The sequence below is a fragment of the Thermobia domestica genome, chromosome 8 (assembly GCF_964235325.1).
Source record: "Thermobia domestica chromosome 8, izTheDome1.hap1.1, whole genome shotgun sequence".
Classification (NCBI taxonomy): domain Eukaryota; kingdom Metazoa; phylum Arthropoda; class Insecta; order Zygentoma; family Lepismatidae; genus Thermobia; species Thermobia domestica.
In genome coordinates this window covers 291,199,739-291,226,207 of record NC_137461.1, presented here as the reverse complement: position 1 = coordinate 291,226,207, position 26,469 = coordinate 291,199,739, and the positions used below count along the sequence as shown (strand labels likewise).

The 26,469-nt window shown below is 34.6% G+C and overlaps 2 protein-coding genes across 3 annotated transcripts in view; one reads left to right on the top strand and one right to left on the bottom strand.

Moving 5' to 3' along the window:
* The window catches only part of LOC145693712 (putative multidrug resistance-associated protein lethal(2)03659), a 217,401-nt gene that overhangs the window by 179,802 nt on the left and 11,130 nt on the right, over positions 1 to 26,469 (bottom strand). The gene's annotated exons all lie outside the window — the stretch shown is intronic.
* The window catches only part of LOC145693711 (ATP-binding cassette sub-family C member 4-like), a 210,482-nt gene continuing 191,673 nt past the window's right edge, over positions 7,661 to 26,469 (top strand). The window contains exon 1 of one of the 2 annotated variants that reach the window (XM_081769995.1): positions 7,661 to 7,868. In XM_081769995.1, the coding sequence (XP_081626121.1) occupies positions 7,786 to 7,868 (83 nt within the window). In that variant the 5' untranslated portion in view covers positions 7,661 to 7,785. The remainder of the gene's footprint in view (positions 7,869 to 26,469) is intronic. The other variant, XM_081769996.1, reaches the window with a different exon arrangement.

Here is a 26,469-nt window from a genome sequence, read left to right as displayed (position 1 = left end):
ACTTTTTCAAAAAAATTTGCGCCCTTCTGGCACGGGCCTGTGTTATCATAGGAGTCTCAAAATCAGTGGAAAAATACGTAATTACGTACACAATACATGTGCAAAATTTTAATGTTATATCTTGAAAAGTAAGGGAGTCCCATCTGCAAGAAAGATGGGACAAATGCATAACTGTAAAGGGTGATTATATTGAAAAATAGCCTTAGTTTTGAAAGATTGAAATAAATCTTTATTGAGCTATAGCAATTTGTCTCTTTACTTATTGAATGCCCCTCGTAGCTGTCATTCTGTAAACTCAAAACTGTTACCTTTCACTATGTATCAACGATTAATATATTTTGTTCACCTGTTTAGAAAATTTTTAGAGAGATGACAGGGACTGTATCAGGGAAAATTTGAAATTTACTTTCAAGGAATTTTATACATTTATTAAGAGTAGAAAAGGACTTCTTAAAGCAATTTCCTATAGTTGAAGTAGAGACTATATGTTTAAAGAGTGAATTTCATTTTCCAAATCCAAAATTGTCACGTGAAGATTATTATACTTTTGTTCATCTGTTTCGATAATTTTAAAGGAATGGTAGTTACTGGTAAATACAATAAATTGGTCAATGCCGATTAATCAATTTCAGTTTCTCATTTATAGCACAATGTATCTATTAAGGTTATTAGTGAATGTTCTAAGGACATACAGAATATATGTGTTAATGCACTTTCGTTCACGATAGTACATTTCCTTTCCATGGATAGGTCCGAACAGAGATACTTCACGTTGAGACCTATATCACAGAGAATTTTGAGGGAGTGTCGGTTCTTTTTATTTTACAGAGTTGGCAACCCTATTCATATATCAACACACACACACACTTGTGCGTAAAAGAAAAAAAGAACTACATTCCAAATCATCCGTCTTGGTTGTTACGCAATGCACGATGAACACAATATACTTCCACATGAGGCGAAACAATGTTTATCAACGTTCTGGAAAGCAACCTTGAAACCCGCCAGATATAGGAACAACATGTTAGCTGGGAGGGGTCCAAAGTATTTGAGGAAGGTCCAATACGTCTACGTAATAACGAACCTGTCTTTTAATGTACCCGAAAAGATAAGTAATTCTTAATTACTGTCACCTATATTTTTAGAAAAAAAATGATAGAACGATTATTTCTATAAGAAAAGAAAGAGTACATGATGAGGCGTAAAATAAAATATTTAGCGTACATCAATCATTTCTCTGATAAACAAGTATAGTTCGTTAAGAAAGTCTACAAATGCTAGTCGAGTTTCGAAATTTTGGGGAGGTCCGGACCCGGTGGACCCCTCTCGTGGCTACGCCTCTCAGCATTGCTAACTAGTCCCAAATTCAATGTGGCGTTCCTCACCATACAGTTCTATCAAGAGTATAAAATATACTTATTTTATAAAATAAATATGTATATACTAAAATACTATCCACAGAGGGGGGGGGGGAATTATGCATATTGACTTATTAATATTTGGTTCACAAATTACTGTAGAACAAATTTTCATTATCTATATAAGTTAAAAATTAACTTGTAAATGCGGATCTACTTTCATTTGATTTCTGCTCTACTATATATTTTCTTTTTTATTTTGTAATTCTGCTATCACTTTTTTTAATTGTCATTATATTGATTTGCTTCAGTATTAGTACCGTAATATAAAAATATGAATGCATATTAGAAATCTTATTTAGCGCAAAAAACCTTCTCGTTCACTGGAAACCGTGCTGTGTTGCAGAAGCACTGCAACGACCAGACCCTTTAACTTCTGAGATAGGGGAAAGGAGACTTAACATTTGCTCCAATTCCCGCGCTGAAGGAATCTGGTCGTTGCATGCTTGCTGCAACACAATATAAATTAGAAACTCTGTGACGGATTATTTTTCGCTTTTTAAAACGGATTAACGAAACGGACAGTTAGAGAAGTAAAAAAGTATGTTATTTAAAGTATATATTAGAGTATTAGAAAGTATTTTTTTCTGTTCTTTACTACTATTGCTAATAATATTTTTTTCTTGAAATACTTTGGTCGTTGCGCAACGCTGCAACACTAACATTAGCCGCCACTGGTTGATGATGAGAAATGAATGAAATGATGGTATAAAGAAAATGGGAGGAAACGGAAGAACCAAGAGAAAACCCACGGACAAGACGTTCACCATAAACTTACTTGGTCGGGAATCGACCAGGGACCCTGTGCACCAGGTGTAAGCGCTCTACCAATAAACTCCATCTTGCCCTCCAAAGGACGATTGGGAAGAGAGAGACTGTGTAGGAGGCGTTCGAGATTTGGTGATCTGTAAAATTTTTTTTCTTGTAATTAAGCGAAAGCTATTATCGATTTTACAAATTATAAGTTTATATTATTATTATTATTATTATTATTATTATTATTATTATTATTATTATTATTATTATTATTATTATTATTATTATTATTATTTTTATTATTATTATTATTATTAGAAAATTCATATTCTTCTGGGCCGATTTTAACAATTGACCCCTTTCTTTCTGGTTCTTAGACTGTTTCATCCAAGTCTCAGCTCAGTCTTGTGCACGGGAGGATTAGGTTAAGATAAGGGGTGATCGCTCAGGGCAATCACATTCATCCAAGAGTCACTAGGCTTCAAAAGGTTGAGAGACACTGTTGGAAGGGGTTCAATTATTTTTCATAAATATATTCTCCCCGTGCGAAGGATGGGCATTTCAGATAGTAGCACTTATAAATCTTGACCACTGGACGTTACGTTTATAACCTCTATCAAAAAGGTTTACTATACTGAAATAAAAAAACTAATTAAATTCACACCCTTTTTCAGACTTAATTGTTTACAAGCTTGAAACACTGTTTAAATTACCACATATGCGCACGACCACAATTGGACGCTCTGATGCCAAGTGGCCTAAATGCAAACAACAACAACAACAACAATAAATGAACTGTCCTTTTCAGTCACTTCAATAGGTGCGTACCTTTTCTAAAAGGTTTTTGTAAACAGCCGTGAGAGATTGAACTTCAAACTTGACTCCTATAAAATCAGAATTTTGGAATCAGGCCTTTTGGCATCCAAGCAATACAGTTAGACTTAGGCTATTTGAGAAAGCGTTTTTGATGCGTTACTCCCTGTAGCGAACGCGGCCAAGGTGGCTATTCAGTAATTTTACTTTCACCAGAGTTGCAAATCATACTGTGAGCCAGTCAGGATTTCCGGGTCTTGTTGCCAGGTCCAGGTGTATACTAGCAGAGTTCCAATACTCTACACAAACCATCTTCTAAGCAGCTGTTTCTTGCTACAATCCCCTTGCCTGGCAACACGTCTTTCTTTTCTTTCTTTTTTTCTTCCTTTTGAAATCTTTTAAACAGCAGGCGGTCTAATGTTCCGAAACGCACCAAATACGCTCAAGCTGACGTATTCTCCGCGGCTTTTATTGCTTTCGATTAGCGATCCACATTTAAATACATGGTCAGCGTATTTCAAGCGTACGCATGAGCAATAAATAAGCTTTGCGATCGCCTCAAATAGCCGGGTACTTAATACAACAACTAATGGGTTTAAGAAAGTGGATTTATCTACTTGATCAACTTATATTTGGATTAGCAAGCAGGCCAGTTCTACCATATGTGCAACACGTTCATTTGCACGGTGTAGCAAACTCCGTCATAACTATATTATTATTATTAAATTACCCTTAATAATAATTTAATAATAATTATTATTATTAAACCCTGTCATAACTATATTATTATTAAATGTATTATCTGACACACGTTACATAAGCGCCTCGTGGATGCCCCGGGTCTCAAGCACCCGTTGGAGATATTTAATTGATGCTGAACACCTATTGAATTTTTGCGTTGGAATTAACTTCGAAATTACATTTTCATAATAAAAATAAATTATAGTTCATGTTACCCTGGGTTAATTTTAGATAGGAATGCATATGAGTTGAATAATCATTTAGCAATGTGTATTTTAGACTCTTTGGTCCTTATGCAGAGTCGGTCTGACGCGCGATTAGTGTCATACTAAAGAGTTCGATTAACATATCTTTCCAGCAGTAGTCAGGCCTTTAGTATGGCGCTAATCATACGTCAAAACGACTCTGCATAAGGCGGTTCAGGTTTACGGGATAACAAGGATCGAGTGACATAACATTACAACCATATTAATTGTGGTTGTAATGTTATATAAGTATTTCTTTAAAGAACGTGGTGTTTGGAGTTAATTTATGTTTTTAAAAATATAAAATGGTTTACGTAAATTACAAGCTAGTTGAATCATTTTCTATTTTCGCTCAAAATTATCCTCAAATGTTCTGCAACCAATATTATTTTAGTAATTTTCTGTCTCCTTACTTTGGCCAATATAGCTAAACACGTTTGAAATTCAGATACAAAATCTTGATGTTTAGGAATTTTGTTCAATATAAAGTTTAGGAAGTCGGGCTTTTTTTTATAGTCTTTACAAGTTAAAAATAATTTTTCGGTTCATTGTATTTCAGCTGTTGATAGTCTTTCTCGCCTCTCAGGAAGAATTTGGGAACCACTGCTCTATTGGATCTACTGAAAAAGATAATAAAAATAAAAATCGACGTTAGTGTCGACGCCTGAGCAAGGGCGACGCTTTCTCTGCAAATTTTTTTGGGGGGGCATTCAGATGCAGAAAGCATCTATGAGGATTTTTAGACAAATTGCATTCAAATTATACCAAATATTATAAAATTAGAAATAGAATGAGGGGACCCACATAAGCTGTGTGGGGACCGGGTCCCCTAGGCTCCCCCAGGATGGGCACCCTTGCGCCTGAGCACCCATTAAGAAGCTTAAAAGTAGGCGCCAATGATACGCTCTCCCTCTCTCTATATATAAATTAATTTATTATAGCATCAAAATAAGGAATAAATATGTAATATTTAAATTAATCTTCTTAGATTAAAAAGCAATTACTTTGCCAAGTGCGGCGAAAAAGCCCAAATGCAAATTAAATGTTCAATAATAAAAATATTAAATTACTTTAACTCCTTTCTGGAAATATACTTTAATATTTGGTTAGAATCAACCAATGGCGGATCTAGGCCAGGCCCGGGGGAGGCTAGGCCCCCTAGTTTTATCAGTGACAAAATAATTTATTATTTATATATTTTTGAAAGTTTATATATATACCTATCATAGTCTGGGCACTAGCTGTCCCCCCCCCCTAGATCCGCCACTAGAATCAACTGAACTTTTTTTCTTCATCGATAGTGTTAGATAAATCAATAGAAATCTTTTTTTTTTTCTGTACAGTAGCTTGGCTAGTTTGTATTCAGTTTCAGACCCTTTTTCTTAATTATTTAAGCGCAAGAACATCAAACTATTTATGTTTATAAAAATGAAATCTTTCAGTGTTACGTCACATGATTATGCCCTTTAGGCTAAGTAAGCCAGATGATTAAGGCATGTGAATACTTATAGAAGAATTCATGGAATGAGAAAGTAGGAGGAAACAGGAGTACACCGAGAAAAACCACGAATACGATGTTGTCCACCACAAACTTACCTAGCCGGGGATCCAACCAGGGGCCCCACATACCAGAGGTAAACGCTCTGCCATTCAGTTACGGTTCCCCCTATTTATATTTCGTCGCATGATAACCAAAGGAACGTAACTCAATTTCCATAGGTTTACAGGCGGGAGGACAAAAATATTATTTTCTTAGAAAGACGTGTTTTTAATAAGATGATAATTGTGCTACATTACAACAGATTATTAACAAGAAGAATAGATGGCGTTACGTTCCATTTTCACCAAATGGGACTTTCAAAATTATGTCCAAACATGAAGAAAACGAAAACAGCATTTTTGGAGGTACGTTCCACTGGTTCTCATGCGACGATTTGTGAAGTTACAGAAACGCGGCACAGGACTCTAATCTCTTGTGGATATTTACTAGTAAATTACAAGCAAACTGTGCTACACTAGTACCGTATTTTGTGAAAGAAAATCACTGATAAAAGTAGTCATTTGCTCTTGCGAAACTAGTCCACAGACTCGTAGCTAATATTTATCTCCTGTAGGTTCTAGAAATACACACTTGTATATTTACACTACTATCACAAATGTGTGAATAAGTATTGGTGCAGATTTACTGTACGGATTCACAAATTTGTAAAATTTACAGGACAAATTTGTAATAATATTTTTAGTAGACTAATGTGTAAACAATTTAAATATGTGTGTTCTTACTTGTAAGATGAGTATCTACGTAAAAATAAATTAAAGAAAGTCGAACTTGTTATGCACGGATTCGCCCATAAGGAAGCTAGTAACCACAGTATACAAAGTGAAGTGAAATTAACTATCTGAAGTCAATGTGCTAACTGATGACACGTAATTATAGAAATATCCGAGAGTTGAGTGATCCACATAATTGTAATATTTAGGTTAATAATGCGTTATGCTCTTTGGAACAGAAATATGCAAGCAATGAAATCATATCGTGTTATTAACTATAACGTCTTTTATAACGTACAAATACATAATTCAACACGAAAGGTAGGAATTTAGGTCATAGCTACAGTGTTTTGCGCTATCCTCGTACCCACCTTCGCTGACACACCCCTACTGTTCGGACTTCCCTGCTGCGCTCTTGTTCTGACTCTGTTAGGTAGCATTCATACTTTTTAGAGGCCACCTACTATAAGTTGGTTAGTGTCTTTTACACAAAAGTTCTTATGTACGTACACTGAAGCCCCCTATAATGGATTTATACAGAGTAATGTGAGTCCCCACTTCCAAATATGATTGTTTAATACACAAAAATCGATTTAGTGAAAAAGAGGTGTTTAAAAGCAATGAATTTATGTATGGATCCGTATAATAAATTTGACCCAAGTATTACAGGACTAGCTCAGGAGAGTAATGCTCCCGGAAGTAGGAACGGAAAATACAGTTTTGATTGGTTGGCGTTATCTATGTCTTGCCACGTTGCTTTCAAATAGCAGAATTCAGACGATTATTGTTGTCGGTCCTCATAGCCGTGTGGGCTAGCGCTATATGCTAGTAACAAAAATATCTTTTGGCGTGAGTTCAAACCCGGTCCGAGGAAAGTTTTTTTTTAAATATTTCTTTTACATTTTTATAACACTTTTAAAATTAAAATAATACGAAAATAATACTCAAAAATGTGATTTACTTACTTTTGTGCAGATAAGTAGTAGTAGTAGTAGTAGTAGGAACGGGTTAGAAGCCTCGCAGAGCTCGTTTTGTTGCCCTTGTACTCCATGATATAAGGCTCGTTTTGTTCCCCTTGTACTAAATGATATAGATTTTGTGACCAACTTAAAACAATCGACTAGGATAGCGCTTAAAACAGCTGGCTAGAGTAGCGCGCGAAAAAAACGTACTTCCGGGAGTATTACTCTGCCGAGTGGATTGTAGTATTACTAGAGCAATAGCTTGTCACAAGAGGACGAAACGAAACGAAAACGAAAAATAGACGCCTAGTAGTCTAACTAATGAATAAGAATAAAAATAAAATGATTTACCGAATTTGCGGAAATAATCACAAGTTATTTGCAATACTCCAGAATTGGGTTGCTGATCCAGAAGTATTGGAGAAGAAAGAACCACAGGTTTTTAACTGTGTCTTGATATTCCACAATGTTGTACTTTGTGTATGTGAAAAGCAATTCGAATCCTTTATATAAAGAATGTGGAGATTGTAGCGGAACTTGAAGTCCTTGGAATTTTGTAATAAATAAAAGGGGAAGAAGATGAATGATCCAATTCGTGGAGGGACTGTTAAACGGCCTCATCCTCAACAAAATGCAAATTGCCTATCTTCCTTTTTGATGTGGTACGTACAATATCTCTTTAACTTGAATTGTGTTATTTTTTCCCTTTGTACCGTACGTTCCAGCTGCATAATGTTGAGTAAGAAATAAGTCGGTCGCAGCTTCAGTTTCGGGTTCGATCTTCAACTTATTTTTAATTTGATGTTAGGAGCACTCTCCTTTTTGGATCAAATACAGTTTTTGGATTCATAAATAAATTAATAATATATTTACTTCCTTCGGCTAATCTTCCGCAGATGGCAGCCTACATGAATCTGGTTTTAAAGTTGTATTAGACCTACTGTTTATTTTTTGTTGAGTTGAGTTGATTTTGAGTTTAACGCCCCTTTCAACAGTGAGGCTATATGAGACGAGACCTATTGATTAACGTGGAATCTGAACCATATGAGCTCCCGTCGGGAATCGAACTCGATTCTTATGTGTTATTATTTTAATACAACTTCTTACCCAGAATTATTTCTTTTTCATTGCTGTTAGTCATTCTCATTGGCGTATTTAGGGGACTATCGTACTCAAGTCTCCCTCCCCCGAAATAAATTTGTTAGTTTTTTCACATTTCATGTATATACAACAATAATTCTTCTTACCATTTCTAAGAATTTCATTGATTTTCCACTTTCTTATGCTCTTTGTTAAGAAATAACACTACATCTGGTAAATTTCATTCCATGCAAGACCTGCGTTCGTTTTTCTTTTCTTTCTTTCGTCCATTCTACTCTTCTGTTTCTTCTTTTTAGTTGTTACTTTCATTCGTCTCTCCTATCATACTTTCGACCGTTGTTAGTTGTGATTCAAGTCGGCCGTCGTCAGTAACACCAAAACTAAGAGGAGTTGATAAGCCATACTGGTGTTCTACACCAACTTGCACGGATATCAACATAACGGGACTTTAGTTATTATATATCAAGGAATATTTATTTTTTCTACATCGTTTAGTTCTAAATAAAGGTAAATGTTAGAATTAAACAAAATCAAGAGGGGAGAGCATGTAGCCCTGGAAATTAGGTAAGCCAAGAGGATGCTTCCTTTTACTTTTATGAATAGAATAAAAAGTTAGATTTACTGCTAAATTTTGTGTGTACCATATCTCATAAGATTCGCCAGTCTGCAATTCTTGCCATTAAAGCTTCAATTTATGCATAAATTAAAATGTATTTAATTCTCAAATGCAGGTGGGCAATTCCCCCCCTTTTTCCTTCTCGGGGTTGTGCAACGGCTCCCGAAACAAAATCCTAAATACGCCACTGGTCATTCTTAAAAGAAAATATGGTCCATGTTTCGTTAAGGGGCTTCAAAACTACACTGGACCCCCTTAACCTAACCTAACCTAACCTAATATAACGTTATATTATGTAATCAAACGAAAATCAATAGAAAGAAGTGGTGTCAAAGACACTGGACCCCCTTAACGGATCATTGAACGAAAATATTTAGTATTTTAATGCTTTCTTTGCTCTTCACTAAATATGTATACATGTGTATTGAATTATTGCCCAAAATTAGTACCTTTCAACTTTTAAGTGTTGCAAACTGCACACATTTAGAAATGACGATAATAATCCTTACGTTCTCATGTTTCCACCCACTGCTATAAACAATATCCTATACAGTTTTAGAGGGAGGATTGGAGAAAAACCCCTATAAAATACAAGTAATTTGAGACAACAAATAAAATTCATGCAATTTTCCTGTACTAGGTCGCCATACAAGTGAATACTTATATTCATGTAATACGAACTTCTCTTTTCACAAAATGCACTCTTACTGCCTTAGAAATCCTTTCTGAAGGGATGGGTTGCATTAATAGGGGTAGACGAGACGAAAACAGGAGCGTTATATCAAACTTGCACGCGTGATGAAATGCTCCCGCTTTATTGCAAGAATTTTAGAGGAATATTATTCTAGGAAGAACTTATTCTACACTATTTTATCTGTGAGTTGTGCAGTGGTTAAAAGAACGTCGAAAATATGCTTTCGTAGTGCTAGAAACTGAGATATGAATAATTTGTGAAACGTAAACAAAACTTGTATTTGTGCTTCCACTAGGAGTATTATTTTAGTATTTTAAATGCGAGGTAGCCCTCTGGAGGAAAAGAAATGTTGAATCCAGTCTCCAATGGATAAAAGTGAAATGCTGTGCCAAAATAATAATAACTGTGTAGATTTCACCCTGTTTTAACTTTACGGTTTACGCTCAAATTATGGTTTCAGAAAAATCGTATTGATATTGAAAATTATAGTTTCTTTGTGTTAGAATTTTGTTTATGTTATACAATGGAGGGTTCATTTTGTATTAATTGTGAAAAGCTGCAAAGAGAACTGAATGCAAAGCTAGAAGAAATTCTATCGAAACAGTTAATAATAGACAAATTATCTAAAGACATTCTGCAAAATAATGGATAAATCTCTCGAAACGAAAATACAAGTGCATCCTGGAGTGAAACTGTAAAACGCAATATTAATGTACACCCTAATTCGCAAGAAAGTAACACCCTTCAACAGGTAAAAAGAAACAATGTCCCTCATTCAGTGCATAATAGTGTCAACCAACCAATAGCTAAAAACTCAGGAAAATTTGTTGGAAATGTTCGGCAGAAGAAAAACAATGTAAATGTTAAATCCAACAGTAAATACGAAACGCAGTTATTGGAGGACAAAGAAAAGGTCGAAACAAATAAAAGTAAACCGCGATTTATCTGAAGTCACAAATTTGTATGCGTAATGTAAATAGCACACAATATCAACAGGTAGGTTCACCAGAAGGCATTAGAACTGAGAATAGATTTGTAGTGCTTGAAGATGAAATGGTCAAAGAACATTTTAAAAGCAGTACGTCGCAGGACAGGGAAAGTATTCCGAAATTCTTTCAAGATGATGAAACCCATCACAAGCTGAGAACAAAATTAGACGTGACTCGACAAAACAACAGAAGAAATAGGAATGCTGAAGTTAGTAATAGACAGGAAAGTGACCTGAAGAAACTAGTTATACAGTGAAACCTCTGAATAACGGACACCAATGGGACATGCATTTTTGCCCGTTACAGAGGTTGCAGAAATTTAATTTCTCACAACGGTAATTGTATGCAGTAGTATACAGAAAATACATTTTGTATGAGCGTAAATACGTAAAATTTAATATGAAAATACTCTATTTAGTACGTATTTGAGTTACTAGGAGGGATGAAGGAGAATTTCATTTCCGTTAAATAATATTATTGCTGGGGAATGTGTTAATATATTCGTATACTCTAAAAAGATAATGCGTGTATGATAATTTTCTTAAGTATATGTCATCACACTGTAAGCATTTTTCATTTATTTCAAAATCTCAGAACCTTCTCAAAAGATGCGTTAGGAATCAACTAATGGGCTAAACTTTTGTTTAGCGAAATGCATACTTTTTCTTCAACAACTCTCTCTTAGCAAGTGTCCACTTAGGATCCTCAATACGGTTGCAGAAGAAACATGTATGTGTGTGTTTGTGTATCGCAGAACCGAGAATAATTTCTGTCCGTTATGAAGAGGTTATTGAAATGTTTGGGAGAAAAAAGGACTGTCCGCGTCCGTATCTGAGAGTGTCCGTAATTGGGAGGGTTTTGTTCCGTAAGAGAACATACGTTTCTGCCGGGACAAAAAAATCTGTCCGTATTATAGAGGTGTCCGTTAAGGGAGGTTTCACTGTATTATCAGATAGCCAAGGTCGTGGGTTAGGTACACTTATGAACAATAAACTAAATAAGGTAAGAACAGTTAACTTTGTTAAGCTAGGAGCTTGATCTGAGCAAGTGTTCAAGGACTGCGTACAAGAAACAGAAAAACTCACAAAAGAGGATTATGTGTTAATAATCACTGGAACTAATGATGTATCTAAAAACGAAGCAAATAGTGTAATAGCTGCTTATGAAAGTGTGTTAGGTAAATTAAGTAATACCAATGTTCTGGTTTGTACAGTCTCTCACCGGTATGACTTAATTGATAAATCTTGTGTCAATTTAGAAGTGAGGAAAACCATTCAGGAAATTAGGAAATTATGTAACAAATATACTAATGTATATGTTGTCGATCTTGAGTCTCTCGACCGAACGCACCATACTCAGCATGGTCTACATTTAAACCGCAGAGGTAAGCTTTTCATTGTAGACAAGGTAAATCAATTAATAAGTAATAAGTCCAGTGCAAAATCATATAGTATAGTACAGTACAGAAATGGGCAAACAAAATCTTTAGCCTGCAAACAGGTTACTAATAATACAAATGTAACGTCTAAATGCACAGTTGTAAAAGATGCCTCTAGAGCTTTGAACACATTTCAGTTCTCCAAGGTAAGTTTTAGTTTAGCTATGGGGAATGGATTGCTTCAAATGCACAGTAAGGATAGCCAAATGTTATTAGTAGCAAAAAAGATTCTACACAACTTGGGGCGTACATCAGTAACACTAGTAAATCTTAATAGTGGAAAGACAGTACCCAACCAAACATGTAACTTTAAAAAAAGGAGTACAGATACATCTACTGTGAGTTCGCAATTCATGGCTGCTTTCTTTAATGGTAACGCAGAAGGCAATGAAAACGTTTCGGAACACGACAAAAGAAACGCAGAAGTTACCTTCCCAATTTCTCAATGCATGACACCACAAAAGAAACATACAGATTCAACGGTAGGCGCCTCTACTAGTAGTATGCGTGTGACCAATCGACAAAGGTGATTACCCGAAAAACTAAGAAATAATGATTTTTTATGCGACGAGACTATAATATCACTTCTAAAGTAGTTAATGGGGAACATGTATCTAAGTTAGATGAAAATCTAAGCGTCAAAGAGATAACAAATGATCCACTCATCGACATAGATACCTCTTCTAGGTCAGTATGCTATCAATCAAGATGAACTAGACATACTAATTAGAAACGACAGTGTGCTGATGAACCCAGATGTAATTTGTATTACCGAACACTGGTTGAGGGAAGGTGAAATAGAGTATACAGTCCTACCAAATTATATATGTGTTGGTGGATTTTGCCGGACCTTCAGTAGGTGCGGTGGTGCTTTAATGTTTGTGAGAAAAATATTAAAGTATAAAGTAAAAAACAACAGCATGTATCTAAATGAGGAACAGACATTTGAGCATGCAGTAATAGAAATCGAAAAATCAGGATATAGGTTCATTATAATAGTCATGTATAGAACACCTGACAGCTCCTTTTCCCGTTTTATTGAAAAATTAGAACAACTGTTAACTCTAGTTAAGAAAGAAAGTAAACCAATCGTATTATGTGGCGACCTAAACATTGATTTCCTGACACCATCAAATCGCCTAACATTATTATCAAACACTTTGCAAACCTTCGGCCTACAACACACTATAAACACTCCAACCCGCATTACAGAAAACTCAGAATCTTGTATAGATCAACTTATAATAGATAATGAAACTACATCCTTTAAAGCAAATAATCTTAACACATCACTCTCCGACCATAATACAGTTCAAATAAATATAACACTTCAACCCCAAGATCGGAATATTGATAGAAAAGAATGTAAGTGGGCAAGAAACTTTCATGAAACGAACGTTAAGTACTTTCAATATCTTCTTAGCAAGGAAGACTGGATGGACACATTACTAGAAAATAACATAAACAATAAATACAGACAATTCATTAGTACCGTTAGGCACTATTTCGAAATAGCCTTTCCACTTAAGAAGATAAAGGTATATTCTCACAAAACTAGATGCAACTGGATAACACGAGGCATAATAATTTCCTGCATGAGAAAAAAACAACTACATACAATTGTGAAAAGGTCGAATAATAGGAAACTAAAAGAATATTTTAATAAATATAGAAGTATTCTTAAAGGAGTAATAAAAAAAGCAAAGAAAATGCACATATCAAATAGGATATCTAAATCTGATAACAAGAACAAAACACTATGGCAAGTAGTAAACGAAGAATCAACCGCATCAAAACCGCAAAAAATAGGAATTAAAAAAATAATACACCATGGCCAAGAAATAACCAATAAACATCATATTGCAAACCTACTTAATGATATTTTTTGCCAACGTTGCGAAAACATACTCAAATTCTGAGTCTGAAAAGACTAACAACATAAAATTATCTAGTAATTCTATATCTATATACTTAATACCTACCACAGAGTTAGAAATAAGATCGATTATTAAAAAATGACGAAAAAATCTTCTGGGCCCGACGATATTCCTTATTATTTGCTTAAAATGTGTGCCAAATATTTTCTTATACCATTGACTGATATATGCAACTCCTCCCTTGAAACGGGAACATTTCCAGAAGATCTTAAACTTGCAAAAATAAGACCTATACACAAAAAAGGATCAACTACTGACCCAGAAAATTATCGTCCTATCTCTATTCTATCTGTTTTCTCCAAAATTTTAGAAAAAGTTATGTATAACAGATTGGTGCCCTTTTTGGAAAAGAATAATATCTTCACGAAGAGCCAATTCGGGTTTAGGAAGTGCAAATCAATTAACAATGCTGTAGTTGCTTTTCTAAGTGATATATATAAAGCGAGAGAGAGAAGAAATAAAATATATGGATTTTTTCTGGATCTCACAAAAGTCTTTGACCTTATCAATCACAAAATTTTATTGAATAAATTGCGTAGTTATGGTTTTAGAGGTCATGCTAATTTATGGTTCCAATCCTATTTGACTAACCACATGCAATATGTAGAAATAGGTCCAACCAAGTCAGAGGTAAGACAAATTAGGCACGGAGTTCCACAAGGATCAATATTAGGTCCTATACTTTTCCTTATATACATTAACGATCTTCCCGATTATATAGTTCCAAACAAAAGCGTACTTTTTACGGATGATACAAACATTTTAGTTGAAATTCCAAATAACATTTGCTCCGAGGAATTCATATTTAAGAACACGACAGATAAAATTGCAGAATGGATAAAAGCAAACCAACTCAACTTAAATACAGCGAAAACAACTATAATGAGTTTCAATGAAGGAAAACTGAACTCTCTAAATATACATCAAATACGTATAGACGGGGAACTCATACAGGTATCTGACACTTGTAAATTTTTAGGGTTAAAATTAGACTCTAAGTTAACATGGGATGATCACGTGAATGATTTGTTGAGGAAACTAAGCGCGAAAATATATCTTATACGTAAAGTTAGTAAGATTCTAACTACAGAAACCTTAAAAACATTCTTTTCGGATTGATCCAGTCAATTCTATCGTATGGAATCATTCTCTGGGGTAATACCTGTTATGCGAAGAAAGTATTTACAATGCAGAAGAAAATGTTACGAATAATGTTATCAGTTCCGTTTGATACACCAAGTAGACCACTGTTTCAGAAGCTTAAAATATTACCATTGCCGTGTATATACATTCTCGAAACAACATCATTCATACATATGAATAAAAGAAACTTTCAACTCAATTCGGACCTACACCAATACAACACAAGAACAACCAATCATATTAATATACGAAATTTCCGTCTAACAAGAACTCAAAATTCGTTACACCACATAGGAATAAAACTTTGTAATAAATTGCCAGACTGTGTCAAACATATGCCAAACTTACAGTTTAAAAGTTTCAAGTCAAGTTATTGTTACTTAAACATCTTTTCTATGGTTTAGATGAATATCTTCAGTGTGATCTTTCTTTGTATTGTAAATATTAAGATTTATTTGAATTTTCAAATATATAAAATAAGGTACAATTTATATTTTCTCTAAAAATACACTTTTAGTTTAAGTTTTATTGTTACATATATATTTTGTATTATTATTATTATATATGTTGTATTATTATATATTATTTTTTAATAATTGTATTATTAATTGTAGCGTTTCTCTTGTAATTATTATTATTAATTGTAATAGTAACTGTACCTCCTGACGAAGCCATGAACGCTAAGTTCTTACGGCGGAAAATGAAATAAATAAATAAATAAATAAATAAAAATAGGAGGGCCGAGTATAACACAGTGTATGCATGTATGCCATAAAACTACAATGCTAAAAACACGAATTAACTTAAAGATACAAACCAACTTATGCTAGGTGGCTACTTAAAGGAACGAATACTCTCTAAGCTAGTCAAGGCAGGAGCGCAAAAGGGAAGCCCGACGTTAGAGTACGTTTGTTTTATCTTAACACGCTTCCCGTCTAAAGGATAGATCTGTCTGCAATGCGTTCTTGCCACGCCACGTTAAGTTGTGAGTTATCTTATAATACGCTAGAAAGCAGCAAAACGCTACACCACTGACAAACCATTGTAACACACTTGTTCGCGTGTGGCGACTAAGCACTTCAACTACCCGCCAAATAGCAATGACCTCATTTGATGGACTGACTGAGAACTAACGTCACCTACATGACAAAACCAATAAGACATATATTGGATTAAAACGTTCACCTGAGTGCTAGCAGAAAGTACTTTAAAAGCAAACCAACAGCACTGGCGGGAAGAGTGCCAAGAGAATACAAACGTACTCTAACGAAGGGATACGTCCTCATGGAGCAGCCGTGTTAGCGACGGTGGTTATACGCATAAACGAGGATAGTGGGAAAACACTTTATATAGCATGAAACACATGCGTTGTGTGTAGGATAACTTTGCGACATTTTTATGTTCAGTTTGTACACTTCTTTGACATAGTGCTTTGCTTTATGATATCTTTCTTATAGAGTACTACATGGTACAGAGCACACTTTCCATTTAATATTTCAATTTTATTAGACACGTAAGAGGTAAGATCCCGATATATTTTCATTACTTGTAAATATCTATATGTTTCACAAATTTATGTCCCTATAAAATGGGAAAGTACCCAAAATTTTGCCCCATTTCACCACATTTTATTAAAATGTTCCCATTCTACATTTCTGTACTTCCCTCCATTATTGCAGCATTTCCCTCCATTACTGTAGCATATCCTAGAGTAACTTTTAATGAGGGATGCAGAACCTCGGTGTCTCGAATTTTGTTGTGGCCACCTTGAAAAATCGAACTTTGATTACTCGAAAACTCAAATTTTTGTTTATTCTCTTTAACTTCGAGTCATCGAGGCCCCACTGAATAATAAGTTAATCACAATATATCATATTGAAAAGAGGAAAGAACCGTTTTTGAACAGTAATTTTGTCATTACATTAAATTGTGTATAGTCATTCAGGGGATGACCGACAGTTGGGTAATACTGACACTTCTAAGCTTAAAGCGCTGTCAATTCTATCTTTAAGTGAAGGAGTTGGTGTAATCAGTACTAAGTGAAACCGTGGGGTGTATGGAATGTATATCTGTAAAAGTTTAAAAATCAGTAGAATAATTTGACGAGAAACGTCTAAGTTTATGAGGTAAGGTGTGAGAGATATGTGAGAAGTTAAGGGTCATTGTAAAATTTGAGTATGCTTTGTTAAGCTCTTGTTTAGAAGTAAAAATTGTATTGTTTAGCACTCATGGTGGACAACATACGGCTGGAAATTGTGCAATCACAGGTAGTTGGTTCATCAGTATGCAGTGTTTCTAACTTGCAAAAAATATAGTTAAGTGCAACATATGCATTCGGGGTACTTTCGACACGCACATTTGGGGAACTTTCGACAGATGCTTTTTCCCCCCTTTTCGTTGTGATTTTTAAGAACTATATATCAAAAATACTACATTAGTATTAACATATAGAAAATAAAATATCTGCATCCATTTTCCATTGCATGAGACGCTCCTGGAATTTGAACAAAATGTCAGTAGCCATAGGTCGTAAAGAATGCATTGCTACTTGCTACTGCTTCAAGTGTTTTTCAAGTCCCTTGGATACATTACGTGACAGGTTATTGAAAATTAACTGCAAGAAACATTTTGGTGAACATAAACCATTTACTGAAGACAATGAACACGCACTAGAAGAAACGTTAATTATATTGGACGGGTATGGGTTCATCCAAGAAAATGAGATGTGGTATTGTAAAGCGAAAGACAACAGTGCTAAACTTTTAACATCTGCACAGAAAAATAGTAAGATAGAAAAATCAAAAGGTATTGACACATAAAAGAATCTACAGACATAAAAATGTTGCAAAACACAGTAACAAAAATGAGAAAACTCAAAAAGAAAATTATTGTACTATCTGCCGAGGTTAGTTTACGACAAGAACAATTCCGCTCATTGAGTTCAACGTACAAAATATTTTAATCGGTTTAACGAGGACTGTGTTCTTCATCCAGACGATCCCTTCTTTGTGTATCAACAATGTGAAATCTCAGACAAATATGAGTACAATGTTTGCTCTTTCCTGTATATGAAGCTAACACTAATATTTTAATCTATAACCACACTTTTGGTAACATATTATTAATATAAATTAACAAATACTTTATCATGAAGTACAGATTTTTTTCTGCTCTCTGCACTAGATCACATTTAGTACATTATTCTTTAAAAGAAATTGTTTTTTCATATATTTCTTGTAACTGAACAAATGTTGTGACATTTTTAAATACTTTCCGCAGCTGTAAATCAAGGTATTCTACATTCTTAAACTTATAGATTCTCGTGTTTGTTTGAAGTCCATAAACTACTTTATGAACAGTAATGTGCATTGCGGAATTATTAGTAACACTATCATAGTAAGTTTTTAATGTTGATGTCGGTATTACACCAACAACCTGTCGGTCTTCCCCATAGAGTTGGGAAAGACCGACACTTCATCATCGTTCATTCAATTGCGACTCCACAGCGATATCTTGCTTTTGTGTAACATGTATGTGTCTGTCAACTACACACAGAGCCCGAAACGACGCAAAAGTGCATGTCTTCAAATTTGGACAAATGAATTGCTTTCTAATCGTGGACATAAGGAAATATGTCGATTTTTTGACATTACGGATATGTCCGCCATGAACATAAAAAATGTAAGCAACTATAGCATGTCAAAATGATCTACTGCCTTGTTTTCATTAGTTTTGACGGATTAGTATGTTATGTTTTGATCACTGGGGCATTGTTTGAGATATAATTGTACGTCAAAAATTTATACACATGCGCGGAAACGCGAGGCGGTTGTCGTTTGTCTCTTGTTATCAGTGTTACTAATGTAGCACTTGATCTAGAAATTTTTAAGGATATTTTTATCAAAAACAATTGTAGTAGCGTTAATGTCCTTAGGGTGTCGGTATTGCCCCAAATGACCATATCTCTGAATCGAAATATAGTTTCCATTATTACACACCAGACTCATTAAGTGTTTTTATAAGTGGTCAACTCGAAGTTAACAGTTTAGGAATTAAATTCTGGTATTTGCTTTAACTAAATACTTATGGATGGTTGATTAGTTTGCAGTGGTCCTTTCAGCGCTGAGACTATATGAGGCAACTTTACATACTTATACATCATAAATAAAAAGTACAGGTCGGCGCACTAAATTTTTCACTCCAATTTCTTAAACTATATAACGTTATGCTGCAATTATTGCTGAAGCATTTATTTATGAAATTTGATCAAAATTATACGGTGTTTTCGCGAAACTTGGTTCAAAGAAAACATCTCTAGAAGTAAACTACTTCTTGTGGACATTTTTATAATAAATAATGTATACATTATATGTTATTTATGAAATACGAAGAAAATCCGCAATTGTTTCTGAGAAAAATGCCAGAAACACACCTAAAGCGTAAATAACCGTTGAAAAAGAACTTATCCCATATTGTCAGATCAGTAATGAAACATTTGTTTATGAAATATGGACAAAATCATGTGAGACGTTTTTGAGAAAATCCCTCTCAAAAAACTCACCCCAGGAGTAAGCTGCCCCTTGTGATTTTTTTCAGAACAAATGAAATATGCCATATTGTGAGATTATTAATGAAATGGTGTATTTATTTATAAAATATGAACAAAATTGCCTGAGTCGTTTTTTTAAAAAAAACATCCGAAAAATCTTCCAGTCACAAATAAATTACACTTTGTCGATATTTTTTCTAGACAAATTACATGTCATATTGTCAATTTTTTTAATGAAATAGCCTATTTATTTATGAAATATGAACAAATCATCTAAATCGTTTTTGAGAAAATTGTCCGAGAAGAACTTATCCCCAAGAGTAATCTACTCCTTCCCAGGGAAATTACTTGTAGAGTTTGTTAATGAAATATTAATGTATGAAAAACAAATAAAATCTTTTCAGCCGTTTTTGACAAAATCCCAACTTTTGATTTCAGTAAAATCCTTCAGTAAAATTTCCTAATTTTTGAGGTTGGGAAGAAAATTTGAAAACGCACACTGAAAAATCTTATAAAAACTTTAAAATTTAATGTGGGTTCCAGTGGCGGCCGGTGGATTGTGGTTTCGGGTGTTGCAGTGCGAGCGATAAGAGACAGAAGATATAAAGTTGACTCATTGACTAATCAGCATAACTTTAGATGCAAATGCTATGTGACATGTTAAATTAAATAAAATTCTGTTTTTAAAAAATAAAAAATGCAGAACATTTTATCCGATTAATCAACTTAATTAATTAGTAAGTTCATTTTCCTCTCTTTGATTGGAGCAAATCTGTCTAATACATGCTGGTTGAACTCTGGTATTCTTATTGTAAGGTCTTTTTCGATGGAAAGCATAACCAATAGTGATAACCTTTCTTGGGACATTCAATTCCTTGAAAGTGTCAATTCTTTCTCATGTTGAAAAAATCTTTTCGTCTTTTGCTGACGCCAGAGGTACTGTTAATATTAATTTCAAAGCTTTGTAGATTTACTAAATATTTTTTCTAGATTATTGCGAACGATTCATTCTAGCAAACTCAGTCCTTGACAGTGATCCGAATTCCTCTTCAGCGTTGACTGAAGAGAGTTCGTAGCAGAGATTAGTGTTATAAAAAAATGTACATTGAACACACTTTATTCACAGTTTATCCAGGAAAATTTAAAATAAATTGAGGAAATGTATCTGGTGCAAACAACACTACTGCATAAGATATCCTGTAAATTTAAACTGAATTTTTTTTTCGAACACTTCCTGAATTGCCCTTTGCTTGTTTTGTCTAAGATTTAATTGCAAATTTTTCCTCAGTTGAAAGCTGGTCAATGTTTTTTGTAAGTTATTTACAGAAGTCATGGTATACAATTCATTCAGAATTTGTAGGTTATTTACAGAATTAAAGCACACACAATAAAATTAAACCTAATAATTAAAAACCAAAACAGCTGATACAAAATAGGTACTGGTATATGAATTCCGAATGTCACATATTCATACATCAACACACACACACACACACACACACACATGTGCGTAAAAGAAAAAAAAACTACATTCCAAATCATCCGTCTTGCTTGTTACGTAATGCACGATGAACACAATATACTTCCACATGAGTCGAAACAATGCCTACCAATGTGATATGTTCTGGAAAGGAAACCTCGAAACCCGCCAGATGAAGGATCAGCATGTAACAGAAGCCAAAAAAATCAAAGAACATCAAAACAAACAGTATTGCCAGTTTTACATTCAGAAATATTAACTGGGAGGGGTCCAAAGTATTTGAGGGAGGTCCAATACGTCTACATAATATGGAACCTGAATTATACTGCACCCGAAAAACGATAAGTAATTCTTACTTACTATCACCTATATTTTTAGAAAAAAAAAATGATAGAACGATTATTTTTATAAGGAAAGAAGAGTACATGATGAGGCGTAAAATAAAATATTTAGCCTACATCAATCGTTTCTGTGTTAGGAAAGTATAGTTTATTAAGAAAGTCTACAAATGTTAGTCAAGTTTCGAAATTTTTGGGAGGTCCGGACCCGGTGGACCCCTCGTGGCTACGCCCCTGAGCATTGCTAATGAGTCATAAATTCAATGTGGCGTTCCCCGTCATACAGTTTTATGTGGAAATTACCAAGAGTATAAAATATACTTATTTTATAAAAGAAATATGTTTATACTAAAACACTATCCACAGAGGGGGGGGGGCGATTCTACATACTGACTTATTAATATTTGATTCACAAATTACTGTAGAAGAAGCCTTCATTATCAATATAAGCTAAGAGTTAACTTGTAAATGTGGGTCTACTTTCATTTGTTTTCTCCTCTACTAGATATTTTCTTTCTTATTTTGTAATTTTGCAATCACTTTTTTTAATTGCCATTATATTGATTTACTTCAGTATGGTCCCGTAATTTAAAAATATGAATTCATAAAAACAAATTCCATTTGTTAATTGCTAGTGAAAGAAAATTCAGAAATTTTATTTAGCGTGAAAAACCTTTTCGTTCACTGGAAATCGTGCTGTGTTGCAGAAGCACTGCAACGACCAGTCCCTTTAACTTCTGAGATAGGGGAAAAGAGGCTTAACATTTGCTCCAATCCCCGCGCTGAAGGAATCTGGTCGTTGCATGCTCGCTGCAACATAATGTAAATTAGAGACTCTGTGACGGATTATTTTTCGCTTTTTAAAATGGATTAACGGAACGGAGAGTTACAGAAGTAAAAAATATGTTATTTAAAGTGTATATATGCAAGTATTAAAAAGTATTTTTTTCTGTTCCTTACTACTATTGATAATAATATTTTTTTCTTGAAATACTTTGGTCGTTGCGCAACGCTGCAACACTTACATTAGCCGCCACTGGTGGGTTCGTTGAACGATATAGCTTCTAGGCCAAACTTAAGTAAGTTATTTGTAAAAATGTAACGCGTCACGAGTTACATTACTTTCCCTTAAAATGTAATGCGTTACAAGTTACATTTCTTCCTCTTAAAATAAAACGCGTTACTGGTCCCAGAAAAGTAACTGTTACCCTATTTTTAAAGTAACGCGTTACTTTTAGGTTCGAAACTTTATATGTGTAATAAAAAGATTCTTATTATTTCAATTTTCCGTTGTACTACCACAGTTATTATTATTATGATTATTATTATTACACATTCTGATTTTCCCCAATCATCGTAAATGTTTAGAACTGTAGTTTGATAATAGTAGAGCTGCTATCCTTCATGCGGACAGTTACTTTATTGGATATTTGATGTGCTTCGCTGACTTTATAAACACAATATTTCACGCTCAGAATCGCTTTACGTAGATGTAAGAACAAATTCTTAATTGACAGCTACAGAAAACAATCTTGTTTCCGAAAATAAAACATACATATATTGTAGTTACTTATCCGAAATGTAACGCAAAAAAGTGACGCAAACTAGGTACGTTACTTAAACATTTGTAACGCGTTACTAGGAAACGTTACTTCCGTTACATTATTTCCCAAGATCGTTCTAAGAAAGTGAACGTATATACATCGGTAAGAACGAATGGGAAACATCCAAAAATCACTTTGTTGACATACAAGAGCAATGAAGCTTTTAATTATGTTAATAACTCGCATTCAATTTTTTTCACGACCACACACTTTCTTCTCTGCTAAGCTTGAAAATAAACATTACAAATAATTATCATTATGCAAAATCGGCGCTAAATATTGTCCGAATCGACATTTTCAACTTGAGAAACGTATGCTGTTGTAATAATACGTGGTGTTACTAAAATAAGCAAAATCTGAATACCATTTTCCTGGCCGTTTTAAAGTCAATTCTTAAAATTTGGATACTTACCAATCTTTTCTTTCTCTTTCGTTTTATCTTTTGTTTCTTTATGTACTTTCTGCGAATGGCTATCCTGCCTTTTTGGTTTTATTTTAACCCTTTTGGAATTTTTGGTACGAATTTGTACCATGGAGTAATGTTGTGTTTAAAGGCTTATTAAGATCATGTAATACGTATTGAACCCAGTTTCTATTAGTCAAGTCAAAGATGGACCAAAGAACACCTCAGATACGTTTTGGAACCGGATGGCCAATTTGGCGGCGCCAAGTGGGGCTGAAGAGGCGTGACATTGTTTTTTTCTTTTTCTCTCTTTCTTTTTTCTTTTTTCTTTTTCTTTCTTTTTCTTTTTTTTTTTTGTTAAGGCAAATTTCAAAAATTTTTCACGCTGTTAGTTTTCAAGATACCAGATTAAAATTTTGCATACGCATTGTGTACGTGGCTACCTATTTTCCAAGAAAGTTTTAGATGTCTACGTGAACCCAGGCCCGGGCCAGAGGGGCGCAAATTTTTTAAAAAAATTTTGGAAAAACGCCCAGTTTTTCCCGTTCCTGGGGTATAATACCGACAAGCGGGAGGTACTCTTGGAAAGGGTGCTCTATTCTGAAAACAAAAATTAGGTATGATAAAAACTAGCTCTTTGACTGAAAATCTAAAAATTTACCTCAAAAAGTAGAACATCAAAGCGCGAGAAAAAACGTGTATTCCGAGAAACATACACATCAACTTTTCAGCAACAACAAACAGTAAAGGACTCACATGTAGTGGGAAAAAAAAAAAGAGAATATGACATTGACAGTTACTACATGTTGTAACGGTAATTCTGCTTCTTCTCTAATGTGCTGTTTCGTAACTTAAAATTTATGATTGTGGAAGCATAGATTTATAGAAGATCTACACTAAGACGTTTAAAGTGATTCATTACTAGTGATGAGAAATATCTGTCAACAATTAAGATTTATGAAATAGAAATTACAACAGTTTACTTTTGCAATTAGATTGTATCTTTCGCTAGAAAAAAAAAAAGGTTATTGTATGTGCAACAAGAGCTGGCCTCGGACAGATACCTGCACGTTTATAGTACTCGCGCCCAGTCGTGAAGCTTGGGCTCTAAACCAATCATAGAAATATTTTGCTTGAGCTCCAACACATCGGAAAACTTCGGTACAATTCGTGGAGCCGCTTCCCGAGCGCACACTTGGGGAAATGTCGAACAGCTGAAATTCACCAACAATGTTGCCAAACTTCGAAGACATAGTAAATGAGTATATAAAAAAGGCATTTAAAAATTGCCAATAATAATACTGCACAACAATAACTACTGTAACAACTATTCTAAAGTGGTAACAATAGCACAAATAGTAACAACGAAAATATAACGCAACAAAAAAGAATTAACAAAACGGAATTTGACGCCAATCCGGCAACACTGTCCTCTCGGGAGATGTTTTCCGTGTAGCGCGAGAGAAGACACTGACAAAATTTGATGGGTAGGGGTTGACGACTGGAACACACCCTTGCGTCCTATTGGGTGGTGAAATCGGTAATCTAGGTCAAGCTTCACGGCTCGGCGCGAGTACTATAGTAAACAAAAAACAAAACGAAAGAGAGAATTGTTAGCCAATGACTGCAGTATTCTTCCAGGCGGTTTCTCAACGAAGGCGCTGTTGCCAGTAGTTGAGGGTTGAATCTTCTGTAAAATAGTTGTTTCAGTGTGCAGTAGCGTGTGCTGCGGTGTGTTCTTTCCAAATTAATAATAAATTGTTGGTTGTGAATGGCTTCAACGTGAGTTGTATTCACAAAATAAATAAAACAACTGAAAATTTTGGAATAACAATGTGAAACAAAAGTGGATAAACGTATAGAATTCAGTCATGGGAAAGGCTAAAAGGGAGTTACCGTGGCCTCGAACTTTTCAACTTTTTTGGGTTTAAAATGTAGATTTCGATTAGCTGTGTCCAGTGGCACAACTTTTGATTTCTGGAACCGACTGCTTCAAAGTCAAATAGGGGTCAAAAAAGTAAAAACAATGGAACCATTTGGATAATGTGGACCAGTGACCGACCGGCACGAAATAGGTGTCAATCGATTCGTATTCACACCTACATAAATAATTTTCCCGAAAATTCTATTTCAACCCCGAAATTAACGAAAATCTGGAATTTTGGATCTTGGAGTTTCGTTAATTTTCCGGAAAACACAGGGCTCTTTACTAAATTGCGGCTCTGAAGTTAAGATATCGCAGGCATTCGTTAATTCATACAGTACATGTTGGTTCAACGCCTTCGTACAACTTGGAATCGTTTAACATGAGCTTTACGGGAAGAAAAAAAAGGACACCATTTCGAGTAAACCGATGAAACTAATTTTATACGTTTCGAACAAACTTGGGTTGCAGGATAAATTTGGCTCCTACTTAGAGTTTTGTAAAAATATTTTTAGATATGGGTCGTTCAGAGCACAAGGATCCAAATCCATTTTCAAAGAGCTTCATTTTTGCTCAGCAAACAAGATCTTCGTAGCGAAAACTCCGAAATAAATGAACCAAAAACCACGTGAAAAGGTGTAGTGTGGGCTAGAGTTTTGTAGGACACAGCTAGACAAGGGCGTTTCTAGAACGGGGGAACAGGAGGGCTAATTTCCCCCTCCCTGCTCATAAATTTAAGATATTGTGTACGCTGCAACGTGAGAAAGATTAACAAGTGAAACTCCAAATGTCATTGTCAATTATGCATAATTACATTAAATAAATGCAGGGTGTGTCAAAAAGAATACACCCACGGAAAACGTCATATATTCACAACCACGAATCCGAAAAGAAAGAAAGAAAACTACGTGACAAGGTGCAATCTAGAGTTTTATATGATTACCGCTAGAGAGGGGTGTCTGTTTAGAGGTCATCCCCCCCTACCGCCTACCCTGAATTTCAAATTTTGGGACAGTAATGCAGATTTAGAAACCTTTTGCTGAGCAA